The sequence below is a fragment of the Physella acuta genome, unplaced genomic scaffold (assembly GCF_028476545.2).
Source record: "Physella acuta isolate Inbredline_101_S28 unplaced genomic scaffold, ASM2847654v3 ptg000436l, whole genome shotgun sequence".
Taxonomy (NCBI): Eukaryota; Metazoa; Mollusca; class Gastropoda; family Physidae; genus Physella; species Physella acuta.
The window spans coordinates 46,610-61,324 of record NW_026731955.1 but is presented as its reverse complement, the minus strand read 5'-3'; the positions used below and the strand labels follow the sequence as shown (position 1 = coordinate 61,324).

At 34.7% G+C, this 14,715-nt stretch overlaps 1 protein-coding gene across 9 annotated transcripts; it reads left to right on the top strand.

Moving 5' to 3' along the window:
- Positions 1-275: 275 nt before the first annotated feature.
- LOC131942965 (uncharacterized) lies at positions 276-14,287 on the top strand. 9 transcript variants are annotated; one of them, XM_059302946.1, is made up of 8 exons: positions 276-421; positions 2,262-2,994; positions 5,262-5,321; positions 5,639-5,883; positions 8,633-8,716; positions 9,381-9,499; positions 11,142-11,241; positions 11,429-14,287. In XM_059302946.1, the coding sequence occupies exons 2-8, from the start codon at positions 2,278-2,280 to the stop codon at positions 12,498-12,500; spliced, it is 2,397 nt and encodes a 798-aa protein (XP_059158929.1). In that variant the 5' UTR covers positions 276-421; positions 2,262-2,277; the 3' UTR covers positions 12,501-14,287. The 9 variants fall into 9 exon arrangements, with proteins under 9 accessions (XP_059158929.1, XP_059158928.1, XP_059158925.1 ...); XM_059302945.1 differs by having other exon boundaries at positions 11,100-11,241; XM_059302942.1 differs by having other exon boundaries at positions 9,381-9,586.
- The last annotated feature ends 428 nt before the right edge of the window (positions 14,288-14,715 follow it).

Below are 14,715 nucleotides of genomic sequence, written 5' to 3'. Positions count from 1 at the left end.
TCTTGTAGTAGAATCTATTATTAGAATATTAAATCTATATAGGGGCCTACTATATAATGAACGTATTCACTTTTAAAAATCAGTTGATAAACAAAGTAAAATTAAAAAAAAAATTAGTCTATTTGTATTTAAAGAAATTGAGTTAGAAAATAAGACCGGATCGCCTGGTATATAGATCTATCATGCTATTTCTTGGTCTGTGCCTGTACTATAAGTTATTTTTTTTCGATAGGCTAACACTTGACCTGAACTTCCGGCATGTAAAAAGTAGTTCCGACATTAAGAAAAATGGCGGACACCCCGCTTATCGTCCAATGGTAATTTATGCTATACCAATATGACGCTTTGAAATTTTACGAAATATGGAACATATGGAGTGTTCCATATTGTTTTTCGAACTAATAAGCCAGCATCTCAATCTGTAAGTTGAATAAATGTAATTTTCCATTTCAATTTTGAATTTTAAAAGTGCCCCGTAATTTCGTAATGAAACTTAAAAAAAATTGTTCAGAAAATCAGAAATGGCAATGATGAACTGAAAACCTTTCTATTTTGCATTATTATTAAAGTTAGACCTAACTCATCGCCAATATAACGATACAAGTATCGACTCCTATTGACAAGTTAACATGGTACGATTGTCAATGATGACGTTAAACAGCATAAAGCCTACAAACTACAGATCCAGATTTAGAAGTGGTTTATCAAGAATTCTAGTTTGAGTACACTTGACCACTTTTGTAGTAATATGGTCTAGTAGATCTAGAATCTATTATAATCTACTCTAGATCTAGTCACTGTAGTAAAGATCTAGATCTAAAGCTAGATCTAGATCTATCTTCTAAATAAAATCTAGATCTAACTAAATCTAAATAACTTGAAGAATTCTTGAAGACTGAAGTAGAAATCAGAAATAGTCAATTTATTTTAATTTTTAGTCACCCAATTTGGCCCAATCAGCCCAATGTGTTTATTGAGTTTTCCTACTTAAATCAGTATCTATATAGATCTATATTATATAGATCTAGATCTAGTAGTAGATCTATATAGGCCTACTAGATCTAGATCTCTAGTCTAGTGCAGGTTCTAGAATCCAGCTATATGGTCACTAGAGTAAATCTAGAAACTAAAACTAAGTGTAAAACTACTTTAAACTAAAATGCAAGTGTCAGTCACTTGAATGAGATCAATTTTTATCTGTTGTTTTGTTGACTTCTATCAAGTTCTGTTTTACATGTGAATCCATATTGTACTTGTTCGTCTGACAACTTTTTTTTTTGACATAGCGTGAAGGGATTAAAATTAAAAGAAATCACTTGACAGTCACAATTCACTTAATGGCTAACGGGCCACAATATAGAAATAAATAGTATGTTCTTCACTGCAAGTAATTTATACATGATCAATACATGCCTGTTGGCCTATATGTGGGATTGACATGTTGCGTGATATTTGTTCATTGTTGCTCGTAGGGTTTCATGATTTGAAAGATGACGAAACTGATTCGTGTTAAGTCGCTCTGGCCCACTTTATTACTGTCTTACTGTCATGCAGTCATATTTGAACTGTCACAGCTAGTGCCATTAGCTCTTTCATCCGCACTGACAAAATCCGATTCCAAATCATGAGTTGGATGTGTGTCTTGATCTCCACCAAATCCCTGAAACTGACTCCTTAGGTTTGATTGAACCCAGTTAAGAACAATTGTATATACTCTATTCTGTAGTATAGCAAATTATATATGAAATCAGGAGTATTTCTGCTAGCAGTGTGTCACGTCAGATAATCACTTAAAATACTTGAAAGTAGTTATGTTAAGCTATTAATATTAAATTTTTGTAGTACTCAGGATTTGCATTCAGTAGGATTTTGCAGTTAAGTTTGATTAGGGATAGAGCTGCAGTGGGCATTAAAGTAAAAGTAAAGTTCTCTTTTCGAATCTGACTGATTAGAAGATTTGCAGGTAACTAAATATTTTTTAATAGTCTACATAGGACAGCTACTAGACATGCATATTTAGTTTTATTTGTCTCTTAAATACTGTTGAAATAGGAGGCTAATGAAGTTAAATACCATAAGGCCTTTGTAACTGATCACACATTTTTTTAGACTAGAATTCAGACTAAGCTTAGTAGTACACACCTAAGCACGAGGCCTAAATATTAAATAGTTGTGATCACTCCATTTTAACATGCAGTGCCATTTAAACAAAGACATGTATATTAATTTTCTTTACTATTTTGTGTGTGGTTGTGATACAGATAAAAATCTGACTGGATGGAGACAGGAAGAGGTAATGAAACAAGTGGAGATGGAAACATGAATACAATTAATATGGGCTCGGTTGGGATGGCTTTACCTGTAACATCTGGGATAGATCCTTCAGTTAATACAGGAACAATTTCTGTGCCATGTAGTGTTGGGGATGCAGGAACTCAACAACCACAGCACATTCAGATACCCGGAACCGCTATGTCTATTGGCAGCCTGGCTGTTGCTATGGGATTATCTGGAACTAACACTGACCCTAACAGCTTGACTTTTACCAGTAACGCCCTGGCTACATTAAGTGCCCGCATGGGCATGAGCTCAGTCGCAAGTACAAATACAGCAGGACTTATGGCAACTGGTAATAGTTTACTTACATTTCCTGGCAATTTAGTGCCTGGGGTAGGGATGAACATCCCAGGCGGAGGGCCTGGTGTCAGTATTGTCGATGGGAGTGGTCTTAGTATGGCTGTGGCTGGAGGCTTAGCAATGCAGGCATCAAACGTCAATGTGGTTGGCGTGCAAACCTCCAGCAACCTCAGTGGATCACAGCAGCAGCAAGGAAATCTTCTTCAAAATAGTGTTCACATCCATTCTGGTAGCAACAATCTAAGTTTGATGAACAGTGCTTCAGGAAGTCATTCAGCAGCATGCTGTGGTGGCTGTAGGACAAGAGTCACTGTCAAGGATCAATCTTCACAGACAGATTTATCCACTGTAATACAGGTATGAGTATCAATCACATTGATATTCCTGTATGCTTTTCCTTGGTATATGATTTCTAAACACTCTGGGTCTTTATTTTTTGGCTATTTCTTTTTTAAAAAAAAATAAAGTAGTTGATTGTAAAGTTTTACACATGCTTAAAAACAAAATGTAATTAGTGCTTTGTAAAATGTAGATTTATTTTCCATTAAAATTTTCACTTTTAAATTAATGACAAAAACGGAATAGCCAAATTTGAGCCCTTTGCAGTATGTATGTAGAAAGTGCAAGCTCTGTTTTTCATCCCTTCACCGCTTTAGTTTTTTTTACATCTGCTGCCATATCTTTTTTATTTGTATTCCCCTTGCTATTGCTATTTTCCTTTCATTTGTTTAGTGGGATATTTATTCATAATTACATTTTTATGCACTAAATTTTTTTTAATGAATGTATTATCTTAAATTATTCATTAAATTCAGTTTTAAAATATAAGAAAAAATAATTGTGAAACCACTCCCATCTTTTGACAGGATGTGTTACATTCTAGAGTGTAAGACTGGACATTTTAATTTGGTTTAATTTTTTAAAAGTTTTTTTTTTTAAAATATTCATTGTTTGAAGACACACTCAAGAAAATAACATGAACTAAAGTTAGAACATTATTCATATAATGATAGTAATTTATATAACGTGTTGATATTAAAAGACCGTGGTGGCTATTAGTCTAAACTCGCTAGTTTAAAGGATGTTCTTTAACTATATATATATCATAAACCAAAATATTTATCTTCAATCTAATTCTGCCACATACATTTTTAAAAATCTAAGGTTTTCTTTAGCAAATCTACCTTAGTCCACAACAGTTTATCATATGGCTACTTATTGCCATGTTCACTTAATTTACATAAATTCTCTTTACTCAATAAGCTTAAAATTATAAGTAGGTAATATAAACTTTTTTTCTTACAATAGTATATGCATCTAATTTGTTAGACAAAAACATTCATTCTCTGCATTATGAGTTCACGCTGCTTTCTGTGGAACTTAATTAAGCAGCTTTTTTTTGCGTGCAGTTCCATCAGTTAATTATTTAGGAATACTTCTTTACCTAATCCAGTCCAGTATAATTCAATTAAAGTTTGTATTGCAGAAAACAGGAAGTTTTTATGAATAAATTTGTAAAAAGTAATTAAATAAATATTGATATAACTAGAGATGTTTCCACTTAAATTTTGCCAAATATAAAAAAAAATATGCAGAAACATAATGAACCGTGTCTCATGGTCACACTGACAGTGAGATAAACAATGTTTCTAATTCTGACCATTTGAGCACAGACATTTACAGGCAGTCTCAATTCTACTAGTGCTAGTATCAAAATTTATGATTTTAACTGCGTGGTTTTCATAGGTTTGACGAAAGGTGAAAAGGTGGTTATTTAATATAGTGTAAGATTAACAATACAATAAGACTGTAATGCTACTGTAAAATAGTTATCGTAAATTATAGGGGCCCGGTTATTTTTAAATGTATGTTGCAATTATTTTATTGGAAATGCCCACAAAAATTTATCCACCTGGAAATACTGTGATTTGGTTGAGAATCCCTTAGTAAAAAACTTTTTTTTGGGCGGGCGGCTAGATTTCTGTATACGTATTTTGCATTTTGTTTTATTCTTTTTTAAAACAATGAATTCAAAATAAAATTTTAAAATTTCTTTAATTTTGTTGAAAAAAATGATTTTATATTTTCTTTTTTTCTGTCATTTAGAAAACTGGGAAGTTTAGCTCATTTTAAGTAGCTTAGAAAATATGATACTAATAGATTTTAATTAATATAATGACTGTAGTTAGTCTGTATTTTTATGGTGTTGTTATTACATTAAATCATAACTAACAATCCCTTGAATGGTTTCATTTATTCAACAGTTGTAATATGTTGTAAATGATTTGCTTTGTCCATTGGTATCGTATCTTTGCCTATCTACCTTTCTATTCTGATCAGTACAGTTGGGTTGTTATGAGTATGCCAAGTCTATAATGTACTTCTAACCTACACTTATTAAAACTAATAATTACTAACTTATTTTCTGCCCTAGACTTATAATTTAGATACTATTTCATTATACAAATGTCTTTAACAAACCTGTTAGAATATCCTATTTATTCTTTATATTTTTACAAGGCAGGAGAAATAAATCTTTAAAATGTCCCTTTTAAGTTAAAAAAACAAGAGAATTTTTGCCTCCCCTACCACGTAGGCATGATTTTACCTCCATTCTTCATCAGAATCGAACAGTAACTGACCACTATGTCCATTACCCCACAGAGATACCATCGGAGTTGAGTGTGAGTTACCATCTTAGCTTGATACGCCAAACTTAGCTGTCAATGAACTATTTTAGTACTTTTTGCTTCAAGCTTTATATTGTTTTAAAATTTCATTCTATTTAGCACTACATATTTTATTTTTATAAAATGTCTCCTTAGATTGTATATTATCTTTATTTCTTTTAAATCAAACCATACTATTTTATCGTAACTAAGCATCACAAAATGCATATATTAATCAGTTTTATGCATATGCCTTTGCTTGTTTCTCAGGCCTCTGTTCCTCTTTTGTAGCCTACTATACAATAATCCAATAATTTAAAAATGTTTTGAAGGTTAAAGCTGAGGAACGACTGGCTAGGAGTGGTTTGATGCCAGGCGCCCGCCTGATCTCTCACAGCCCAGGCTCCACTGTAAGTCATGCTAACCCCAACAGCCACCATGGACCCAACTACCCATGTAGCTGTGACTTCTGTGGGAGGATGTTTGCCAAGAAGGAATATCTGCGAAGGCATGTAAGGATCCACACAGGGGAAAGACCATACAAGTGTGTCATTTGTGGACACAGTTTTAGACGCAGGTTAGTTGCTTTTACATTAAAAATACATGTTTTCTGTTACCTAGTCTTCAGCACTCTGTGGCTTTTGAATGAATGAATGCAACCCTTTTAATCAGACGTACAAAGTTTTTTCTCAGAAAAGAGTCAGTGCATTTGTAACCTTCCACAGCTGTTAAAGTTGTTGCACAGAAGACTGATGTTGAGTTTTTCGGTTAAGTTGTATAACATTTTTAACACTGATTTCAATGGAGAAAACAGTTTGGAAATCAGACCAATAGACCCCGAATAATAAAAGATTAGCTTTTATTCCAATTCTAAACCAGATTCATTGAATTTTCAAATTTACTATCTTGTATGTTTATACCAAGCTAGTTGACTTCAAAACTTTTAAGTTGAACTTTTAAAAAACCTCTAATTCGAATCGCAGACCAGCTGGCAAAAATTGGGGGAAAGAAACCACAACCGGAAATTTCGCTACACCCAAAAGAAATAAAAAGAATAATTAAACACAAACAAACGCAAATGTGGTCTGTCACACACCCTCACTACATTAAAGACGACGGCTATTACAATTTAACACGAAAACAACAATACATAATCTTTCGACTTAGAACAGGCCACAACAGACTAAATCAACACATGCACAAAAAACTGAAGGTTGGGTGTAGCGAAATGTGCCCTTGTGGCAAGGCCCCGGAAAACACGGAGCACGTACTCCAGGATTGTACTCTGTATGGCCAGGCAAGAGGCAGACACTGGCCCCAGCCCACCCCACTCAGGGAAAAATTATATGGGACACCTGACAAACTGGAAACCACAGTCCGGTTTGTCCATGAAGTTGGACTTGTTGTCTAATCCTCCACCATATTCAAAAATTAAGAACGAAGAAGAAGAAGAAGAAGAATGTGTGTACATAAGAACAAAAAATTTGAAATAACTAAAATCCCAAAATTGATTCCCTATGCTCTACTTGTATTTATAGTTTCAGTTTAAAACAGTTTTAAGTGCACAGCAACTCTGAGTCATAGAGGAGTCACATATGTTTTGAAGTAGTCTCAACTATTCATTATGACCTAAATTTAATATAGACTCTTCTGATGAAAAAGTTACCAAAGTTCACCTCAGTAAATTATGACCACACTTGCATTGCTATTCAGCTCTAACATTTATTTGCTTCAGCTATAATATGTTGTGTATTTTGTATAATTACATTGATGCTATCATCATTTTAAAATTATACAAGTCTTCTTTATTATAACCCAAGTAATTTTCTATTGTGCTTGAGAAGATCTGTGGAAAAACAATTATTGGCATTTTTTGATGTTATATATAGGGGTCCTCCATAATTGATGTCACACTCGTGGGAGGGGGGGGGTGTAATTTTATGATGGTGTGTGATGAGGGGGAGGGGTGGTTCAGATGGTGTGACATCACACTTTTGCATTATAAAAAAGCAATGTTTAAAAAATTAATTTTAGCCATTATTTTGCATTTTAGAAAACTGTTTTAATTAATTATAATAGGGGGGGGGTCTGGCTTTTTGTGACTGTGTGACGGAGGGGAGAGGTAAAAATCATCAAAAAAAGCATGTCTCATTTATGGATGACCCCATATACAAATTATCAATTGAGCTTTAATTTCTCTGCTGACTGCCCTGTGATAACAAATACTCAATCCTGCTCAAGCTTGGTGTGTGTGTGACTAACGCTTCAGACATAGCATTCTGTTTAGGGTTATACATTAAGTGAGCGCATATGGTGACTTAACTTGTTTGTTAAATATTGTAAAGGCACATGCATAACACAAACACACTTGCTTATTTCATTATCAAGCTACATGTACTTTGCTTTAAGATCAGCTGGTTATTTGTTTTTGTGGGAGTGGATGGAGGGACCATTTTTAGCATTTAGTAAACTGTCTACCTATCAACATCCATAAAGTAAACTATAAAGACAAAATTTGAGCTGCCCCATTGAATATCTTACCATGCTGAGAAGTTACTTAAAATGTGTCCTTGTTAGTTAGGTGATGAAATACAGCTTTACAAAGTTGCTTAACTATTATTAACGTCTTACTAGTTTAGGCTACAATGTTTCTGTAAAAGTGATGAGTTTCATTATGAACCACAAATAATTATTTTTAAAAAAAAATAAGGTGCTCTATAAGATTATAAAGTTGCTGTCAAAACAATAGTTTTGACTCTGTAAAAAAGTAAAGCCAGGATAAACATTTTTGGGCATCATGGGCTGATAACACTTTCATACAAGCTTTTTAATCAGAATACATTTTTTTTTTTACATCTGTTGAATATCTTAGTGTTTTAAACTCACACATAACAAATTATGTTCTAGCTTTTAAGAATTAAATAAAAGGCAGCTTCTATCATTGTCTTTCTTTGTTAGAGATTAGAGCCTTGTCAGTTTTAAAAAACATGACATCATGAGTTGTTTTTAATGATATTAAATTTTAATTAAAAGCTTTAAAAACATTGACACACAATTTTTCTGAAATCTTAACATAGACACTTTTGTAATAGCTTTAACATTCTAATTTTGTTTGAAAATCAGTCACTTTTTCTTTAGAAGCTGCCGAGATATGTTTTATGTGCAGAACAACTGATCCTCTGTCAGATACTAATAGTGGAGGGAAAAATCAATACTACAAAGTAATGTAGAAGTTGGTTATCCCTTACAAATTAAATGTATCGATGGGGTGATGTTTTTATAGTGTCGCTTGTCATTGTTAATTAGTGTTTTGCTCATTGTTTCAGCCATCACCTTCGTTGTCATGAATTGACGCACACAGGCACCAAACCTTACACTTGTGGCATTTGTGGGAAGGCGTTCAACCTGAGGTTTGTCTTTCATGCAGGGTTGCATGTTTCCTGATAGTCTTGGCAGAGCTTGTAGATCAAATATTTATCACCCATTTAGATGACTAGACATGAATTTTGGGAGAAAGTTTATTGATTTCTGTTTTTGGTCACAAAAAGGTTTGTGTCTTGCAGAAAAAAAATATAATGTTGAACACCCTTACATTTTTGTGGTGATAAAATCTGATGGATATAATTTCCCACCCATTTAAAGCATTAAAACATGTTTCCTGCTATAGGTGGTAGGAGGTCTAGGCTGTAGTTTCATGTAACCCTGCAGGCACAAACCTTGGATTGATCTTTGGTCTCATTTTCTTTTGGCCTACCTTTTCTTATGGTTTCTAGCCACACTTTGAATAGTTTTTTTTTCTATACAATTTTTTTTTTGTAATAGATGGTTTTAAATTTTTTTTTGAATAATTTATTTATACTATTAACATCAACAATTTTTTTTTTTAATAAAAAATATTTATTCATTCATACCATCTTTTTTTTTAAATATTTTTAGAGAAAAATTTTGCATTCTATGATACTTCATACTTTTTAAATACAATCTTCTAAAGTTTTTAAAATTTTCCAGCGGGTTATTTAATTTCCCTGGAAGCATCTATTATTTTCTAATAATTTAACAATTATCAATCTGCAGTCATCACCTGCGACGCCATGAGATGACCCACACAGGGGAAAAGCCTTACGCCTGTACAGAGTGTGGCAAGGCCTTCACTCGTAAACAGCACCTGGATCGTCATTACAAGACTCACACAGGCGAGTACCACCGCACCTTCAAGTGTCCGTTCTGTGAGAAGATGTTCTTCCGCGCTCACCACAGAGACAAGCACATGAAACGCCATGGTGAGGGTGAGGATTTGTGCACCAATCAACACCCATTTCACTTTTCTACTTGAATAGTTTCAATTCATGTCTTACCCATCATGATGGATGGAGCTTTTTGCACTTTTTATTGTTTCCTGTGGGAGTTTTGTTTATTCCCTGCAAGATCCTTGTAGAAATGGATAGTAGTTATCCTTTAAGTTTACTTATCTGATTAACTCATTTAAATCAGGTGTTTGTTGGCTTGATTAACAGAGAGTTGTATAATCCTTATTTGAAAGTCTAGGTATCATGTGTGATATATAAGTTTGGACACCAGAAATGACCACTTCTGTAAATTTTATCTGCATAGGTCTGATTTGTTGGTAACACTTATTTGCTGTAGGTTTCATGTAACGACCCAAATGTTAGATCTCAGTTGCTTTACAACAGCATTAGGCTAATACAGCTGAGGTGAATAGAGCGTGTGTCACAACAATAATGTAACAGCCCATTTGTACAAGTTAACCAACATTTTACACCAAAAAATAGACTAGTTTCTGTTGTGTAGTTTGTTCCACCAGAATATGCCAGATTTTTAGGCCTTGCTGTCTGTTTTGATGGGCCAGTTGTTACTGTCAGTGCTAAAGTTAATCTACATTATTACATATATTGTCAGCACATACAAAAATCTCCTTTGTCAAATGCATGTACAACATTTTTAGAACTAGTTTTATTTGTTAAAAAACATACTTAACTGCATTGGTGTATGTTTGTCATGGTAAAATTCTCATGTCTGAAGACTCTATAGACTAGTGGTGATTTTTGTTGTACAGTTGGGTTTTGATAGAAATTATACAGTAACTAACAAATGTTATAAGTACCAGTGTAAGTTACATGCCAAATGACTCTACCCTGAAATGAGCTGGTCAGGCCAATGCCAATAGATCATGCCAGTCACTTTCATCATCTACATTCATCTTAGAAAAGTTCAAATAGAAAATATAAATACTAGATACACTTTAATGGTCATGAAGTGAAATTTCTGAGTCAAGGAAAAATCAACTCTTTGAGTTAATGGTATGAGCATTTTGATGTTGATCTAAAAAGCCTCTATTGTTATAATGAAGTAATTTGCCCTGCTTACCATGAAACGACCACTAAAACTCTGCTTTAGTTGATTTTGTTGTTGAAATTATTTACTAGTAGCATCTAATATATGTCAGGGAATCAGTTTCTGTTTTGAACTGTCATTATTTGTTCTGTTAGCTCTTCACTCTTAAAGGCTTTCATACATTTGGCTTTCTTGAAGACATGGATGTACCCCAGCTAGAAAGTATCTGTTCCTTTTAGCAATAGGCTGCTTGATGACTGCCCTTTGGTTACTTCCCTTGTAGGACTTGTTTCAAATAAATTGTGGACAGCTTTCAATAGCTGGTTACATCAAGGCCTATAAGGCAATATCTATCTTTGTGTGTGTGTCTATAAGTAGATACATAGGTAGGTATATGGGTAGGTAGGTCAAAGTTTTTATTTCCTGCCTTTTTTCTTTTAGTATTGACAACACCAGATTTGACTGCTGCTACTTTTTCTCCAGTCAACAACATGAACCTGTCCATTCGAGCTGACGGAACTTTGCGCGCAGACGGACTCTCTGCCTCACCTATCAGCGTGGCCAGCAAGGATGAATCACATAGGTACTAGCTTCTCTGGAAACCATTTGTGGATAATATGGAACTATTCCTTTCTCTAACCATTTTTTGACTTTCTCTACTCTCTGTTGAGTTTTAGTAAATTTAGAGTCAAGTCTTAGCCATCCTGACATTAGAGAAATGATTGTTGTAATGTTTAAAAAAAGAGCTCTCTATTATCTTGTCATTCCAGTTCAGAAGACTATCTAACCTCTGATGAAGAAGGTAAGATAGATAATCCCAATAAGCCTAAAGAAGGAAGTAAAAAGAGGAAGGGGACATCACCAATGAGGCTAAGGTTCCCGTATGATTATAATGCAAAAGAAGGCCATGAGGGGATGAAAATGGCCAATATGGATATGGTAGGGATGAAGAATATGACATTCCCACTCCCACAGGGGGTGGCTGGCCCCAGTTATGGGCCAGGCATGCCGCCACAGAGCAATACCATTTTGTCTACACCCACGCGAGGACGGCCTAGGGGAAGCAAGAATAGGGGTGGGGGAGCGATTCGGGGTAAGAAAAAGGGTGAAAGGTCACACATGATGAATCAGCAGAATATGGAGATGAAATCTGAGAGGATGGATATTGATAGAGATGGATATGGAGTGATAAAGAAAGACGATGATAACATGGTTGGAGGGGGTGTCTATGGAGGGAAGACAATCCCCTCGATTCCTCAACAGTTTGTCTCGGAATCTGTCGTTGTGAGGCATTCATTGCAGCAGCAGGTCGCCCACGATAAGGGCATGTCTGTTAAGCAGGATGGATCTACACCTGGCCCAGTGCCAACCCCCACGGCAACCCCCACACCCGATGGGAGGGGGCAACAACTCCAGTGGCAGCAACAACAGCAGGTGGGCATGGGCGGGAACGGTGAGTACATGCCAAACATGAACCGGCAGCTCCACACACCTGGGCCGACCTCAGGGGTCAACTCTGCCGGGGCCAGCAATGGAGGATCTGATGTCCAGCAGACCATGCACTACAAGCCCCCAGGCACACCCGATCAAACCATTCACCACTCTTGGTCTGCTGTAGGCAACTGGCCTCGCCTCTCATTGACCTCTGAACCCATACCTAATTCCTACAACCAGGCCGATGCATCTCGCTTTATGAATATTTACAGTGCTTCTAAAGTTATGGAGATGAGGATGGCAGATTTGAGGCCACCGCAAAATTTTGATAGTCAGTGGAATAATCAAGGGCGCAGAGATCAGGGGCAGGAGAAGGGGGATAATAGAATTTATACCATGCATCAATAGAGTGCTGTCCCCTCACAATTTTAATCTGATGCATAACAAATTATGTACAGAGCCATTAATCTACTTCTGTATGACTAATCTTCGTAAGAATATATATTTTTTTCTCTTTTTACATTTGTTTTATTGTATACATTTTAATCTAATGATGGATACTGGACACTGTTTTACATGTTGATCATGGTATGCTAAAGTAAGCCATTTACTGTTTATTGGGAAAGTGCCTTTAGCACTGAGGAGATTTAAAAGGGGCTAAGGGTGGAACTCCCATTAGACTACTTGGAGCTGTGGGCAGAGTTGTATGACTTGAAGGTGAGAATTTTTTTGTTTCTGAGTGATATTAGTTTACCTATGTGGCTAGGTGTCAACAGAGCACCTCACCTGTTGCTATGGTTATACTTCTGTAAGATGAGTGTAAAATACAGAGTGGTTTATTGTCAACTTTTTTTTTTAAGGTTTTAAGTTTGAATTGTGGATTTGATTTTCTGGGTGATATTAGTTTTTAATGTGGGACTAGGTGAAAAACAGATCAACTGTTTGAAAGATTACATTAGTGAGGGGTGAAAGGAGACAGTATGTTCATTATTGTTTGACGATTATCGTCAACCGTTTATTTCTTAAAAGTTTTAAGAATCACAAAGTGAGAACAAGTTGACAAGTTTTAATCAATTATTTTTATCATGTCACAGATCTGAATTCATGTATTCTTTTTTTTTTTTTAAATTGTGAATGTTGAGTAAAATATGGGGGGCAATTTTTCACCATCTCTAATTCATGTTATAGCTACTTCCATAGGCCATTATAGAGGGTGAGTCTTGTGTTGCACAAGTCAACAGCTCTGTAAATATAAGATTGTTGTGGCATTTGTAGAAAGCTTAGTGGATTTGTGTTAACTCTGTCTTCCCTCAAGCATCCAGAAAGTAATCTTGGGTCCAAACCTATCCTGTGTGGGAGCTGTTTGTCTTGTTTTTAACTCTCCAGGCTCACATAACAGCAAGTATTGATAAAAAAAATTGTATTGTCAAAAAGACCAACTGATAGTTTGGATGAAATCTCATAGATTTTTATATACACATAATTTTATTGTACAAATGTGCCATTGTATTTTTATTTGATGGAGAAATCTTTCAAATTTACAAAGCAAACTTTGCTGTTATTTGAATGGAATGAGACATATTGGATAGTCACTATAAAGATTGTATATATTGAAATCATTGAAAACTCATTAAAGGGACATTATAATGGATGTTTATTGCTACACACAACTTGTAGAACAAATTTTTTTGTAAACCACACCAAGTTGATGCATGATTCACTAACTAAATGCATATCTACTTATTTTAGCATTGTTCAGTGATAACCTTTTTTTTTTTTTTGTAAATAGAAATTCTTTTAATCATTCTTGTCTTACTCAAAAGTTTATCATGCAAACGCTTATATTTAGAATACATTTTCTATTATGTTTTCATAGTATGTATAAGGCATCTTTATGGGTCTAATAAAGCTGCCCATGTTTTATTACCTTTTTAGGCGTGTGCCCTATTTCCCCCAATATAAAATAATAGCTATTTTGATAGATCACATCAAGGCTTACTGTTGGGATATCTTTATGGGTCATTTATTCTAAATAAATTCTTAAATGGGCCATATTAATGCCCTTTACAACCGCAGTTTTTATGGATCATATGAAGGAGTTCCCTGGTAATCTTTATGGATCATTTAAAGGTGCCCTCTCCTATTGTCATTGTGCTATACAGAAATACTTGTACACAATAAATATTATGAACATTTGATCTTGTTCTGTTAGTGATTTATTGCATTATTTTATTTTCTAGTAATTAGAGATAACCAAAATAGGATTTCAAAAAATAAATTTTCTGTTTTAAAAAACTATGATTAAATTTAAAAAAAAACTACGATTAAATATAAGTTTGTAAATAATTAGAATAAGATGTGCTAATGCAGATCACCTATACATATTTAGGTTGGATATTATCAAGCAGTTAAGCATCATATTTCTTTATTAGCATCCTTAAAATTAAAATCCTGTGTTGGGTACCCATTAGAGATGGGTGGACACACAAACTTCCTAAGTACTCTCTTCCTAAGTACTACACAAGTGAACTGAACTTGAGGCTTTAGGAATAGTAATTCTGTGCTAAGCTGCTTGACCATGCTGTTCCAGATGAACTACATTATTTTCCCATGCATTCGACTT

Bases quoted from the DNA above. Each gene is read 5' to 3' on its own strand.
- LOC131942965 (XM_059302939.1), top strand. From the start codon at position 2,278: ATGGAGACAGGAAGAGGTAATGAAACAAGTGGAGATGGAAACATGAAT. The intron at 2,995-5,261 runs GTATGAGTATCA...ATTCTTCATCAG, and splicing joins ATTTATCCACTGTAATACAG to AATCGAACAGTAACTGACCA. The intron at 8,717-9,380 runs GTTTGTCTTTCA...ATCAATCTGCAG, and splicing joins GGGAAGGCGTTCAACCTGAG to TCATCACCTGCGACGCCATG.